We start from the raw sequence: 12,824 nt of genomic DNA, 5'->3' as shown, positions 1-12,824 counted from the left end.
CCCAGGGGCTGGCGTCTTTAGAAGGAAAAGGAGAGGGGGGACCGGGACACACAGATGCACAGAAGGCAGGCCCATGGAGACAGAGGTGGAGACTGGAGCGACGCGGCCACAAGCCGAGGAACCACAGGAGCCACCAGAAGCCGGAGAAGGAAATACAGGGTCCCCCCCGGAGACGTGGCCCCACTGACTCGCTAGTCTCAGACTCTGGCCTCCTAGACCGGGAGCGGCTAAGCTCCTGTTGCTTCTGGACGCTCCGTGGGTGGGAATTCATTACAGCAGCGTACAGTGGGGTCCACCAGGACCCACGGAAAGAATGGGGGCAGGACGGGTGGGACACAGCAGAGTCACAGGGCTTCTGGGGGGCAGGAGGGGCGCTGGACATGGGGACCAGTGATCTTTGCGGCTGCTACAATGGACCGGAGCGTCCCCTCACTCTGTGGGGGCCCTGGAGTCCTGGAATCAGTTCTGGCTTGGACACGACCAGCGAGGTGACCTTAAGCCTGTCCTGTCACCTTCCAAATTCAGAGTCATCATCCACAAGAGCCGGGATTCTGTAAGCTGCAACGTGGATGAGCACCAGGATGAGTCTCAGTCAGTCAAAGAAGCTGGTGACAAAGGGCAGAGGCACCCCAGGCGTCCGTAACAGCGGAAGGGATAAACAACTGCACAGTGAGACATGATTCAGCCTTGAGAAGGAAGGCGATTCTGACACCTGCTGTGACGAGGATGAACTCTGAGGACGTTGTGCTCACAAAAGTGTAAGTAGTATATGATCCCACTTACATGGCGTGTACAGAGACAACGCACAGAGACAGAAAGTAGAAGGGCGGTGCCAGGGGCTGGGAGGAGATGCAGAGTTAGCGTTTAACGGAGACAGGGCCGCAGTTTGGGAAGATGAAAATATTCAGTGGGTGGATGGTGGTGATGGTTGTACAACAGTGTTAATGTGCTTAATGCCACTGGATGGTACACTTGGAAACGGTCAAGATGGTAAATTTTACACCATGCATATTTACCACAAAACAAATCAAAATTAAAAGCCAGGATGCTAAAGCCTACACTGCAGAATTTCTGGAGAGATCCAAAGTAACAGATGCAGAGTGCCCGGAACCTAGGGCTGCCCAGGAACGGGCAGTTACTGTGACAGCTAAGGGTCCCTCGTAACGACCTGGGAGGAGCTTGCTCTTCCGGCCGCTCAGAGGGGGGCAAACGAGGCTTCTGAGGGTGAGGGGGTCCCCCGGGGGACTCAACCCCGCCGGCCTGAAGCTAACGTGGCACAAGGCCTTCCATCCTGGGCCCCCCTCCGCTGAGCCACGCACAGCCCGAGGATCTCGCCTCCCCCTCGGCCCGCCATGGGCACCAGCCCTGGTGACCCTGCCAGGCACACGCCCCCACCTGTGGGCTGGGCAGCAGCTACCTGAGGTGGCTCTTCTTCCAGGAGATGGTGTGGAACACGGTGGACACCACGAACAGCCCACAGAGCCCGAGGCCGTAGATCCAGGCGGAGATCGTCTCCCAGTCATCGTCCGACAGGAAGTAGAGGTTGGAACTGCCGAGGATGCTGGGGATGATCCAGAGCTGGAGGCAGGGAGGGGGCGGTGCTGCAAAGTCGGGCTCTGGAGCCGGGGCCAGGCAAGTGCTGAGCCCCCGGGGGGCCCCCACGTGTTTTCTCCAGACCTGCACTGCCCAACAGGACTCCCTGTGATGGAGGGAAGGTTCTAGACCTGCACTGCCCAACAAAACCCCCTACCATGGTAGAAATATTCCAGACCTGCACTGCCCCACAGCATTCCCATGGTGGAGGGAAGGTTCTAGACCTGCCCTGTCCAATATGGCAGCCTCCAAGCCCACACAGCTGCCGAGCACATGTAATGTGGCTGTACCACTAAGGACTTGCTGTCTTCATTTTATTTCACCTCAACTGGTTTCAGCTTCGAATCCAACAGCTAAACCAGGACAGTGGATACCATACTGGACAGCATCGCTCTAGATGATGTAGCGGTGAAACAGGAAGCCAGGATCTCCTGTCTCCAGGACGCATCTCTGGCTGCTGCCCCCATCCTCCATGTCCACTGCTAACCCGGTCTCGGCACCCAAGACTGGTCATGATGCTTCACACGGCCGCGTTGTTGCCCACAGAGTTCTCTCCGAAGACGTCCCTCCCCACAGTGTCTACCTGGAAAACTCACTCTTCACATGTTGGTTTATCCATTGGTTCCTCTGAGAAGTCTCAGAGTTCTCCAAAGCCCTGGCGGGGAGAGGGGGGTGGGGTATAGGGTCTCCAAAAGAGTTTGTCTAATTCTGTGTGTTAGGAGCACTTATTTTGGAGAGAGACTCTACAGTAGCTCCAGCCGATAGAACTACTTAATATAATGCAGGTGGCACAGGAAACTTTCTTTTTAATTATTTTTAATTTATTTATTTGGCCACGCCGAGTCTTAGTTGTGGCACTTGGTATCTTCGATCCTCCCTGCAGTGTGCAGGATCTTTAGCTGCAGCGTGCAGACTCTTAGTTGCGGCATGTGGGATCAGGTTCCCTGACCAGGGATCGAACCTGGGGCCCCCTGCACTGGGAGCACAGAGTCTTAGCCACCGGACCACCAGGGGAGTCCCAGCACACGTAATTTTAGATCTTCTAGTAGCCACATTTTAAATATGAAAAAATTTTATTTAAAAATTTTAAAAAAGGTGAAACTGACTTTATTGATACATTTTGCTTAGTCTGATATATCCAAAGTATCATTTCAACACATCGTTAATATAAAAAGAATTAAGATATCTTGCATTCTTTTTTTCACGCTGAGTCTTCAAAAGCTGCTGTGTAGTCTACACTGGCAGCGCACCTCAGACGTGCCGTATTTCAGCTGCGCGAGGCCAGTGGCCACGAAGCTGGACAGCATAGGTCCGGATCTTCCTAAGATCCTCAAAGGGGCCCAGAGGTTTAAGGACCGCTGCCCAGAGCAGGATTTCGTGGGGGAGATGGCAAGTAATCCAGGCCCTGGAAACAGCATGTGCAAAGACATTGGGTCATGCCTTCTAGTTTGGAAACAGCAGGTGGGGCTCAGGATGCTGGCGCCTGGGGGCAAGATCACGGCAGGGGGAGGTGGGCCGACATTCAGGCTAAGACCTGTAGCTGGGAGCTTCTACCGAGCCCGGACACTATACTGGATACTAGGGGGCCACTGAGGGTTCTTAAGGCCAAAGAGAGGCATGCTCAGAGCCACAGTCCCATTTACCCACATGGCCTTCCCTTGGGATCCCACTCCCCCTTCCGGGGCCACGGAAGAAGGCCTGAGGGACAGGCCCCCTCGGGTCAGCGCTCTGGGATGAGAACACGGACCCCAAGGGCAACGGGCCGCCTCCCGGCCCCTCCTGTGGCTCTCGGCCCCCCAGGACTCACAGCGTGGGTGGCACAGTTGGCAGCATGCTCGTACTCCGTGGGCTGGTACCTCTTGTGGGCGGGAACCCGGTGGTTCATGAACCTGAGGGGAAGACACAGAATCCCCGGAAGCTGGGCCAAGGCAGCCGGCAGCAGCCCCGGTCACAGAGCCCCAGGGGCCCTCGGCCCTGCTGGTGGGGAGGGCCCGCCTCCGCTGCCCTCCCCTCTCCTCCCCTCATTCCCTCTCTCTTTTTTTGACTATCCAGCATTTTGAGCCAAATCCCCAAAGTCAAATTTGCTAAATATCAGGTTTCAAGGAATTCCCTGGCAGTCCAGTGATTAGGACTCTGTGCTCTCACTGCCGAGGGCCCAGGTTCAATCCGTGGTCAGGGAACTAAGATCCCGCAAGTCATGAAGTGTGGACAAAATATTAATAAATCAATCTCGGGGTGCAGCATGCTCTTTCATTTCCTAATTTAATTTTCTTTACGTGTCACAGACACACAGTATACAGGTCCCCAGGGTGCAGTTCCAAGGATTTTACACAGACACACGCCCAGAGCGCCTTTCCCACACCCTAGAAACTGCCTTCACATCCCTTCCCCGGAGCGTCACCCCTCAAGGAACCCGACCCCCAGCCCTTCCCCGGAGCGTCACCCCTCAAGGAACCCGACCCCCAGCCCTTCCCCGGAGCGTCACCCCTCAAGGAACCCAACCCCCAGCCCCACACACACACACTGTCACTGTAGGTTACTTTTGCTGGTTCTTGATTTTTCCCATCTGTAGGATCACACAGCACACACTCTCTGGGTCTGGCTCCTTGCGCTCAGCGTGACTTTTGTCAGATGGAGTAATTGGTTGCTTTCATTGCAATACAGTATTTTGCCAGGTGAGCAAACCACAATTCATTTATCCTATCTACTGGAGGTGGACGTTCCAGCTTGAGGCTGTTATGGTAACCCTGCTGTGGGCATTCATGGTAGTGAACATATGCAATCATTTCTGCTGGGCATTGATCCACAGGTGGAACAGCCAGGTGACTTCATCTTGACAGTAAACATTCCTATTTAAAAAAAATTTTTTTGGCCACATGAGGGATCTTACTTCCCCAACCAGGGATCGAACCCGTGGCCCCTGCACTAACTGTGCAGAGTCCTAATCATTGAACCACCAGGAAAAGTGAAAGGCGCTCAGTCGTGTCTGACTCTTTGCCACCCCATGGACTATACAGCCCATGGAACTGTCCAGGACAGAATACTGGAGTGGGTAGCATTTCCCTTCTCCAGAGGATCTTCCCAAGCCAGGGATCCAACCCAGGTCTCCTGGAAATTCCAACGATAAACATTCCTGATGTTCTGGTGTCTTTAGAGAATCTTCCAAGCCCCAGTCCCGCCTGTCCACCCCAGTTTCTCGTCTCCCCCTCACAGGAGCTCCACCGGCCCACAGAGCCATCATGACCCCTGCTTTCCAGAGGGGATGCTCCAGGGCAGCGTCAGGAAGCGACATCACCCAGGTGGGATGGGACAGGCCTGCCCCTGACAGGACTCCCTGCAGGCGTCTCCAGGTCAGGCTGGAAGTGGGGTGAGGGCTGGGGGATGAGAGCTGCCAACACCTTGTCTCGGAGGTGGGCAGGACCACACCGGCTCAGAGTCAGGCAAGTGGACGGTTCACCTTGGACTCTGCCAAGAATCATCCACAGGGGCTGGGAGGGGGGTGGTAAACTCCACTAAAACACCGAAAACCAGCCCCCACTCCAGGAACCCGATTATGACTAGAAAGACCCACCAACATGAGAAATGAGTGTGTGGTTGAGAATAAAGTGCTCAATGCAACACAGTGCACAGAACATTTATAAAGCACCACTGGATGCTGTGTCCACGCTAGGTGTGGGAGACTTCCCTGTGGTCCAGCGGTTAAGACTCTGCACTCCCAGTGCCGGCCGGGTGTGGTCCACTCAGCATTTGTGGAGCACTTCCTGTATGCTGGGTCTACACCACTAGAGCAAATGTAACAACAAAAAAATAGTGCTGTAACAGCTGAATTATGTCGCCCCAAAATTCCTGTGCTGAAGTCCTGACCCCCCAGAACCTCCGAATCTGACTTATTTGTAAAGAGCTGCAGATGTAATCAGCTGAGATGAGGTCACACTGAAGGGGGTTGAGCCCCTCATCCAACATGACAGGTGTCCTTGTAAGCAGAGGAGAGACACATAGTGAAGACCAGAGACAGGCCTGGGGCAGCTTCACACTGAGGGTGCCAGCAGCCGTCAGAAGCTGGGAGGGAGGCCCGGAGCAGGCGTGTCCGCAAGCCTCCAGAGGGAACCAAATCGGGGCCCGATTTCCATTGCTTTAAGCCACTAAGTGTGGGGACTTCCCTGGCGGTCCTCTGGTTAAGATTCCGTGCTTCCACTGCAGGGGGCACAGGTTCAATCCCTGGTCGGGGAACTAAGATCATGTGTGTAGTGTGACGTGGCAAAAAAATAAAATAACAACTAAGTCACAAAGTGTGTGTTCATCTGTTACCAGAGACACCAACACAGGCACACACAGCGTTCCCTTTGACAGAGTCTGCCCCCAGAGCCCCCCCAGAGAGGCGGTGCTAGCTTACACACCACGCTGATGGGGCTGGGGGCCGGGACTCCGAGGCCAGCCATGAAGGGGTGCAGCTGACACCTTTCTCCCCCACCTGTAGCCGGGACCGCCCTCTCCCCTGCCCCTTTAACAAACACCAAGCCCCTCACAAGGCCAGCCTCTCAGGTCCGAGGGTGATGTCACGGTTGCCAGGGCGACCGGGATGCAGCAGTTTATTTATTTATTTCTGGGCTCCACAAAACTTTCCTTGTCTTTCACCCGGAGCTGCCGCTATTGAATGCAGTTGGGAGAGTGGAGAGGGGCCAGGGGCAAAGACCCAAGAAACAGAGTTCCCACAGCCCGCAAGAATCGAGAACATTTTAACTCCCTGTGGCATCCTTTTTCTTCCTTCACAAACCTCTAGGCAGGCATTCTGAAGAGGACAGTGCATTCACTGTTTATGTTTTTAATTTTCCTTTCCATTTACGTTCAGTAAAATTTCCCCTTTTTGCGGCACATCTTTATATACGTTTAGGTAAATGAAGAGCGTTGTATAACCACCACCATAACCGAGAGAAACCAAGAGGAATAAAAGGCCCATCCCCCCAAACGCCCTCCTGCTGCCCCGTCCCTCTCCTCAGTCCTGTAGCCGATGCTCTGCTCTCTGACCCCTCATAGCTTCCCCATTTCCAGCACCTCATACACGGGATCACACAGAAGCCCTGCAGACATTTATTTTATTTTACTGTCTGAAAAGAATTGATTGCATAAAGTCAAGTGCATTCTTAGATGAAAAGAAACTGTGCTTGGAATGCCAAACAGGGACTTACTTCTTTTCTGCTTAAACTGTATCTAAGACAAACTTGTTTCCTTTGAAAAAAAAATGGACCCTCCTAACATTACTATTCTTGGCCATCATCTCAACCCTTCCAGCCTCTTTTCTTCTTTTCCCCTGGCACAGCCTTTTGAGTTTGGCTTTCTCCACTCAGCTTAATGCAGGTTAGCGTCATCCATGCTGTTGCCTGGGCCAGTGGTTCCTTCCTTTTCATTGCTGAGAACTAGCCCAGCGTATGGACGTGCCACGGCTTGTCTATCTGTTTCCCCAGTACAGGGATGAGGGAGTCACTTTTAACAGCTGAAATGCAGAGAGAAAATTTAGAATGTTCTGGAACAGAGCTGGCAGCCTTCAAGTCTGTGGGAAATTTCAGAGTCAGCATTTCTAGCAAGTTGCTGCTGGTTCAAATAAGGGAGGGAAATGGGCCTTCTGCCTCCTTTCTGGAGAACAGAATCTGCGTTCTGCGGCCAGCCCGGCCTCTTAGATGACCACATGGCCGCAGCGTTTCATGGGAGTAGAGAGGGTACCTCCTTGCGGAGGGCTCCCAAAGCTGAGCTGCGAGGGAGACTGGGACGGAAGGTCGACCCCCACCCTGAGCTGGCGGGGTAGGGCTTTGGAGCCAGACACACAGCTGGGTGGGACGTCCCTGCATGGTCACTTCACCGCTGTGTGACTTGGGAAACGTCTTAACGTCTCTGGGCGGCCATGCAACTTCCTTGTGTGTCCACAGAGTACCACCGCAGGCCCCTCGAATGTACGTTCTTCTTAAGCATAAAATACACTCGTTCCAGCCCAACAATCCCAAAAGTCTCAACTCAACCCAGCATTACCTCTAAAGCCCAAAATTCAAAGTCTCATCGAAACGTCATCTAGGGCTTCCCCGATGCCTGAGTGGCAGAGTACGCCTGCAATGCGGGGGGGGGGCGAGTTCAATCCCTGCATCCGTCCCCCGCGTTGGCAAGATCCCCTGGAGGAAGAAATGCAACCCGCTCCAGTATTCTTGCCTGGAGAAACCCATGGACAGAGGAACCTGGCGGGCTCCAGTCCACTGGGTCGCAAAGAGTCAGACACGACTGAGAGAGTGAGCAAGTCGAGTCAAGCAAAAACATCTAAGTCAGACATGGGTGAGACGCGGAAGTACGATTCCTTCCGAGGCAAAATTCCTCTCCAGCTGTGAGTTTGGGAAACCAAATAAACTGTGTGCTTCCAAAATACAATGGTGGGACAGGCGCGGGACAGACATTCCCATTAAAAAAAAAAAAAGATACCAAAAAGAAGGAAAGGGTTCTAAGCTCTGCAACGAGAAGCCCCGGAATGAAAAGCCCGAGCACTGCAGTGAAGACTCAGCGCAGCCAAGACCACGTAAATAAAAAAGGACGGGATCGGTCAGAGTTAGAACAAAGGAGGAAGGGGTGACGGGGCCCAAGCAAGGCCAAAGGGGAGAAGGCAAGTTCCTCGAGACCTTCAGGCTGGAGAATGTCTTCTTTGGTCCCACGCTCTGCCCTCCCGGGGCCCTGGGTGACAGCATCACCCCCCAGCTCAGCAGGTCACCCCGCCCCTGAGACGCCCCCACCCTTGGAAACAGGAGCAGCGGGTCCCGTCCCGAGATGTCGGAACTGCGTCTGCTCGTGGCTCTTCCCTTTTCTCGAGCAACAGCGCCCGCGTCCGCGTGCAGCCCTCCTCCACGTCTTCGCCCCGGCTGGGAGGATTCTGCCCCGGCTTCAGGGCAGAGGCGGATGGGCCCATGGTCCCCATCGACACTAATCTCCTCACGAATGGTCTGCGGGCCACATCTGCGGTGTTCCCTTCTGAACATGTGCCCGCTATTTAATGTATGGACAGGCGGAGAATTCTGCAAATCTTTACGACCCGGTTGCTTTTTGCATCACAATTCCTTCTTCGATTCATTTCTCTCCTCTCATATCTCACTATCAGCAGCTGGGAGGACCGAGCCTCTCCATCAACACTTGGGTCAGGAACCGCCTCTGCTTGACGCCCAAGGTCACCACGTACGAGTCCTGCCTCACCCAGGTCACGAGCACAGAGACAACTCGGGCAAAGATCTCAGCTGCTTTACAATGAGGACCTTCTGCCCGTTATCCAGTAACTGCTCCTCATCCCACCTGAGACCACGCCACACTGGCCTTAGAATCCCCCGAGAGCGGGGAGACTGCTGATAACATCCCCATTGCTCAGATGAGAAAAGCGAGGGTCCGAATTTCTGCCAACATCCTAGTTACGACTGTCATGAATTCTCCCAGAAGATGGAGGCTTTCTCTACCACTCTCCTCTTTTCTTGCTGGGCTCACACCGGAATTACCTTGAAAAGTCCCTTCTCAAGGGACGTCCCTGGTGGTCCAGTGACTAAGAACCTGCCTTGCAATGCATGGGATGCAGGTTTGATCCCTGGTTAGGGAACTAAGATGCCACATGCTGCGGAGCAGCTAAGCCCAAGAGCCACACCTGGAGAGTCCCAGGTGTCCCACGACGAAAGATCTCACACGATGCAACTAAGACCCGCCACAGCAAATAAGTAAATACATTTCTTTAAAAAGCCCCTTCTTGCCTTTTACTTCCATGAACTTCAAAACCCTTCCAGTCCCTACTCCTTCAACCCCAGCCCCATCCCTTATCAACCCACGTGTCCGTGGACAAGTTGCTCAAGCCTTCTGGGCCTCACTTTTCTCATCTGAGCAATGGGGACGTTATCAGCACCCACCCAGGGGGATCCTAAAGGCATGGAATGGGTTAGTCTGCCCGCAGCACTCAGTACACATCGACACATGACTGACACTGATGATTCTGATACTATAAATCCTCCGTGGTATTACAGCTGAGAAAACTGAGGTCCAAAAAACCAAATCACCTTTCTGATGCCATATTCGGCTACCTGATACGAAGAACTGACTCATTTAAAGAGATCCTGATGCTGGCAAAGATTGAAGGCAGGAGGAGAAGGAGACAACAGAAGATGAGATGGTTGGATGGCAACACCGACTCGATGGACATGAGTCTGAGCAAGCTCCAGGAGTTGGTGATGGACAGGGAAGCCTGGCGTGCTGCAGTCTATGGGATCGCAAAGAGTCAGACACGACTGAGCGACTGAACTGAACTGAAGTGATTCAAGACAGATATGAAAGGACAGAGCCAGGATTTCAGCCTGGGATTGTCCAACCTCAAGACCTGGGCTACAGGAGGGTAGCAAGACACAGCGTGTGACGTGCCCTGCCCACAGGAGGCATGTATACACACTGACGCCCTCTGCCTCCTCTACCAGCTCTGGAAGAGGTGCTCCGACGTGTCTGAGTAAGGAAAGAAGAAGGCTTGCATGGACGAAGACCCTCTGTGAACACGCCAGCATGGAGGTGACATGAGCTGGGTCTCCGCTGGGCCATCACCGCTCCCCTCCCCGGAATCCCACACCACCCAGGACAACAGCGACATCATCCCTCGCCTGGCAGGCTGGAGGAAGGGGCCAGAGCTAGTGCTGCTGCCCTTAACAACCACCGGGGAGATCTGAAAAGTCCCAAAGTCCCTGACAAAACAGAATCAATGCGGCCAGGGAGCAGGTAGGCATTTTTTAAAAAAAAAAAAACAAACTTTCCACGCGATTCCAGGGCAGGGGCAAGGCCGAGAAGCAGTGGGCTGGAGGAAGAGGCCGGCAGGCAGGGGGTGAGGCGCCCCACCTGGACCATGCCAGGTGCCACTCAGCAGGGATGCCCTGGGCCCCAGGACCACAGGATGAACACCGGGCCCAGCAGAGGGAGCACACGGACTTCAGCTCACACGCCAGCTCTGATCAACACGCAGGAGCCAGCCTGCAGTGCTGTGCTGAAAGAATTCTGAGAACGAATCTAGGTGATGAATTAGCAACGTCTGCCATGGGCGCCGGGTAGGCGAGAGGCGGCCGTCACTGGTGTAAAAGTTCCCCCAAAGCTTCCACTCCCTCCCCCTCTCCCAGCCTCACAAGGACGCTGTAAACTGCGCATGACCGAGATGACGCTTGTCATTGTATACGGGGATTCTGAGACACAACTCAGAAGTGGTCCGGCTGACTGCAACCCAGACGGGTTTAGACAGTCCACTCACCTCCTCCTTCAGCCCTGTCCATGGTCCTGATGGGAAAGGTTCTGCCATCAGTCTTTCACACCGTAGTATAAAGTATCTGATCATTCCCTCCTGGACGGAGGATAGGCTGTGGATCAGAGGTGAAGGAAGAGAAGGAACAGAGCCGTTTCCTAGCTCCTGAAACCCCCACCTCACTGGCCAGTGGTCAGAGCAGCCCTGGCCAAACCGGCCAAACTCAAAATGGTCCCATGGGGGTGCTCAGTTTTCCAGCCTTAAAGGAAAGGCACACACTTTCCAGTAGTTGCTGTTATTCAGTTGCCAAGTCGTGTCTGACTCTTTGCGACCGCATGAACTGCAGCATGCCAGGCTTCCCTGTTCTTCACTACTTCCTGGAGTTTGCTCAGATTCATGTCCATTGAGTCAGTGATGTTACCTAACCATCTGTTCCTCGACCATTCCCTTCTCCTCCTGCCCTCAATCTTTCCCAGCATCAGGGTCTTTTCCTATGAGTCAGTTCTTCACATCAGGTGGCCAAAGTACTGGAGCTTCAGCTTCAGGATCAGTCCTTCCAAGAAATATTCAGGCCTGATTTCCTTAAGAATTGACTGGTTGGATCTCCTTGCAGTCCAACGGACTCTCAAGAGTCTTCTCCAACACCACAGTTCAAAAGCATCAATTCGTTTTAAGCCAGCTTTTTCACTCTCCCCTTTCACCCTCATCAAGAGGCTCTTTAGTTCCTCTTCACTTTCTGCCATGAGAGTGGTATCTTCTATATATCCGAGGTTATTGATATTTCTCCCAGCAATCTTGATTACAGCTTGTGATTCATCCAGCCCAGCATTCTGCATGATGTACTCTGCATACACGTTAAATAAAGCAGGATGACAACACAGCCTTGTCTACTCCTTTCCCAACTTTGGTTGGTAGTTACACTCCAATAAAGGGTTAAAGATGGAGTAGCCTCAGGCTCCTACCAGCCAGGTCTGGGCGGGGCCTGTAAAAGGTGTGCTTACTAAACCACCACCTGGGGTCTCTGCAGGCAGCCCCGGGCAGGGCCTAAGCTTGCTGATCACCTGCCCTGTGCCCACCACCTGGGCCCTCCTCCAGGCCTGGGCATGCCAGCGACTGGCCCTCTCCGCCACCCCCTCCCCGCCTGCGGTCTGAAGCAGCCAGGCCCAGGCTCAGTTCTGTAATCTCTCCCTCCCCTCCAGGCCTGGGCCCGGCCGGGGTCCGCAGCCCCAGGAGAGAAGCGGGCCTCTTCCTCCAAATGAGCCCAGGGCCCAGGGAAACTGCTGCAGCCGCCCCTTCTGGGCCAGGCCGGTGCCTGGCGGTGGCAGCCTTGAATCCCCAGGACAGAGGACTGAAGGGGTTTGTCCAGGAGACAAAGTGGGGTCTGTCTGTCCATCCCTCTGGCGCCAGGCCCTCTGGCCTGCTCCCTTGCTCCAGCTGGGTCCCGGGCCACTTCTTTGTGTCCATTCATGAATTCCCAGCTCCTCCTGGATGGCAGACAGCAGCTTGGCCCAGTCTCTGGGAAACAGAGTTGGGGAGAACAGACCATGGGCCGCCGCCAGCTCAGAACTGCTGTGAGACTGAAACCCCAGCGAGGAGACAGCAGGACCAGGAAGGCAAGCCAAGGAAGAAGGGTAAAGGGCCGGGGTCCCTGGTGGGCCTGGAGCAGAGAAAATGGGCGATTCCCATGGACGGCGCCCCCCTGGAGGTGCGCAGCCGGTGGTCCTGACCCAACACAGCTGGGGCCAGAGCCCGGCCCTGCAGCCTCCCCAGGGGCTCCCTGCAGAATCTGGCTTAGTGAGGGTCCACGCCTCTGAAGCAGGGACCACCCCATCCTCCTGGCCTCACCGGAAGCCCCCAGAAGATGACAGACGAACAGGTGCCATGGGAACCCAGACATTCTGGACCAGAAACCCAGGGTGGACGTCCACCCTATGGAAGCTCCATAACGGGGAGCTGATAC

General features: G+C 54.4%; 1 protein-coding gene across 1 annotated transcript in view; it reads right to left on the bottom strand.

Annotated features, from left to right (window-relative positions):
• Positions 1-12,824, bottom strand: part of MMD2 (monocyte to macrophage differentiation associated 2) — a 38,743-nt gene that overhangs the window by 7,184 nt on the left and 18,735 nt on the right. The window contains exons 2-3 of the mRNA XM_070460494.1: positions 3,401-3,482; positions 1,418-1,578 (exon numbers count right to left, since the gene is read on the bottom strand). Of these exons, the coding sequence (XP_070316595.1) occupies positions 1,418-1,578; positions 3,401-3,482 (243 nt within the window). The remainder of the gene's footprint in view (positions 1-1,417; positions 1,579-3,400; positions 3,483-12,824) is intronic.

The sequence above is a fragment of the Odocoileus virginianus genome, chromosome 33 (genome assembly GCF_023699985.2).
Source record: "Odocoileus virginianus isolate 20LAN1187 ecotype Illinois chromosome 33, Ovbor_1.2, whole genome shotgun sequence".
Taxonomy (NCBI): domain Eukaryota; kingdom Metazoa; phylum Chordata; class Mammalia; order Artiodactyla; family Cervidae; genus Odocoileus; species Odocoileus virginianus.
The sequence above is the reverse complement of the archived record's forward strand: the minus strand, read 5'-3'. Positions and strand labels throughout refer to the sequence as shown.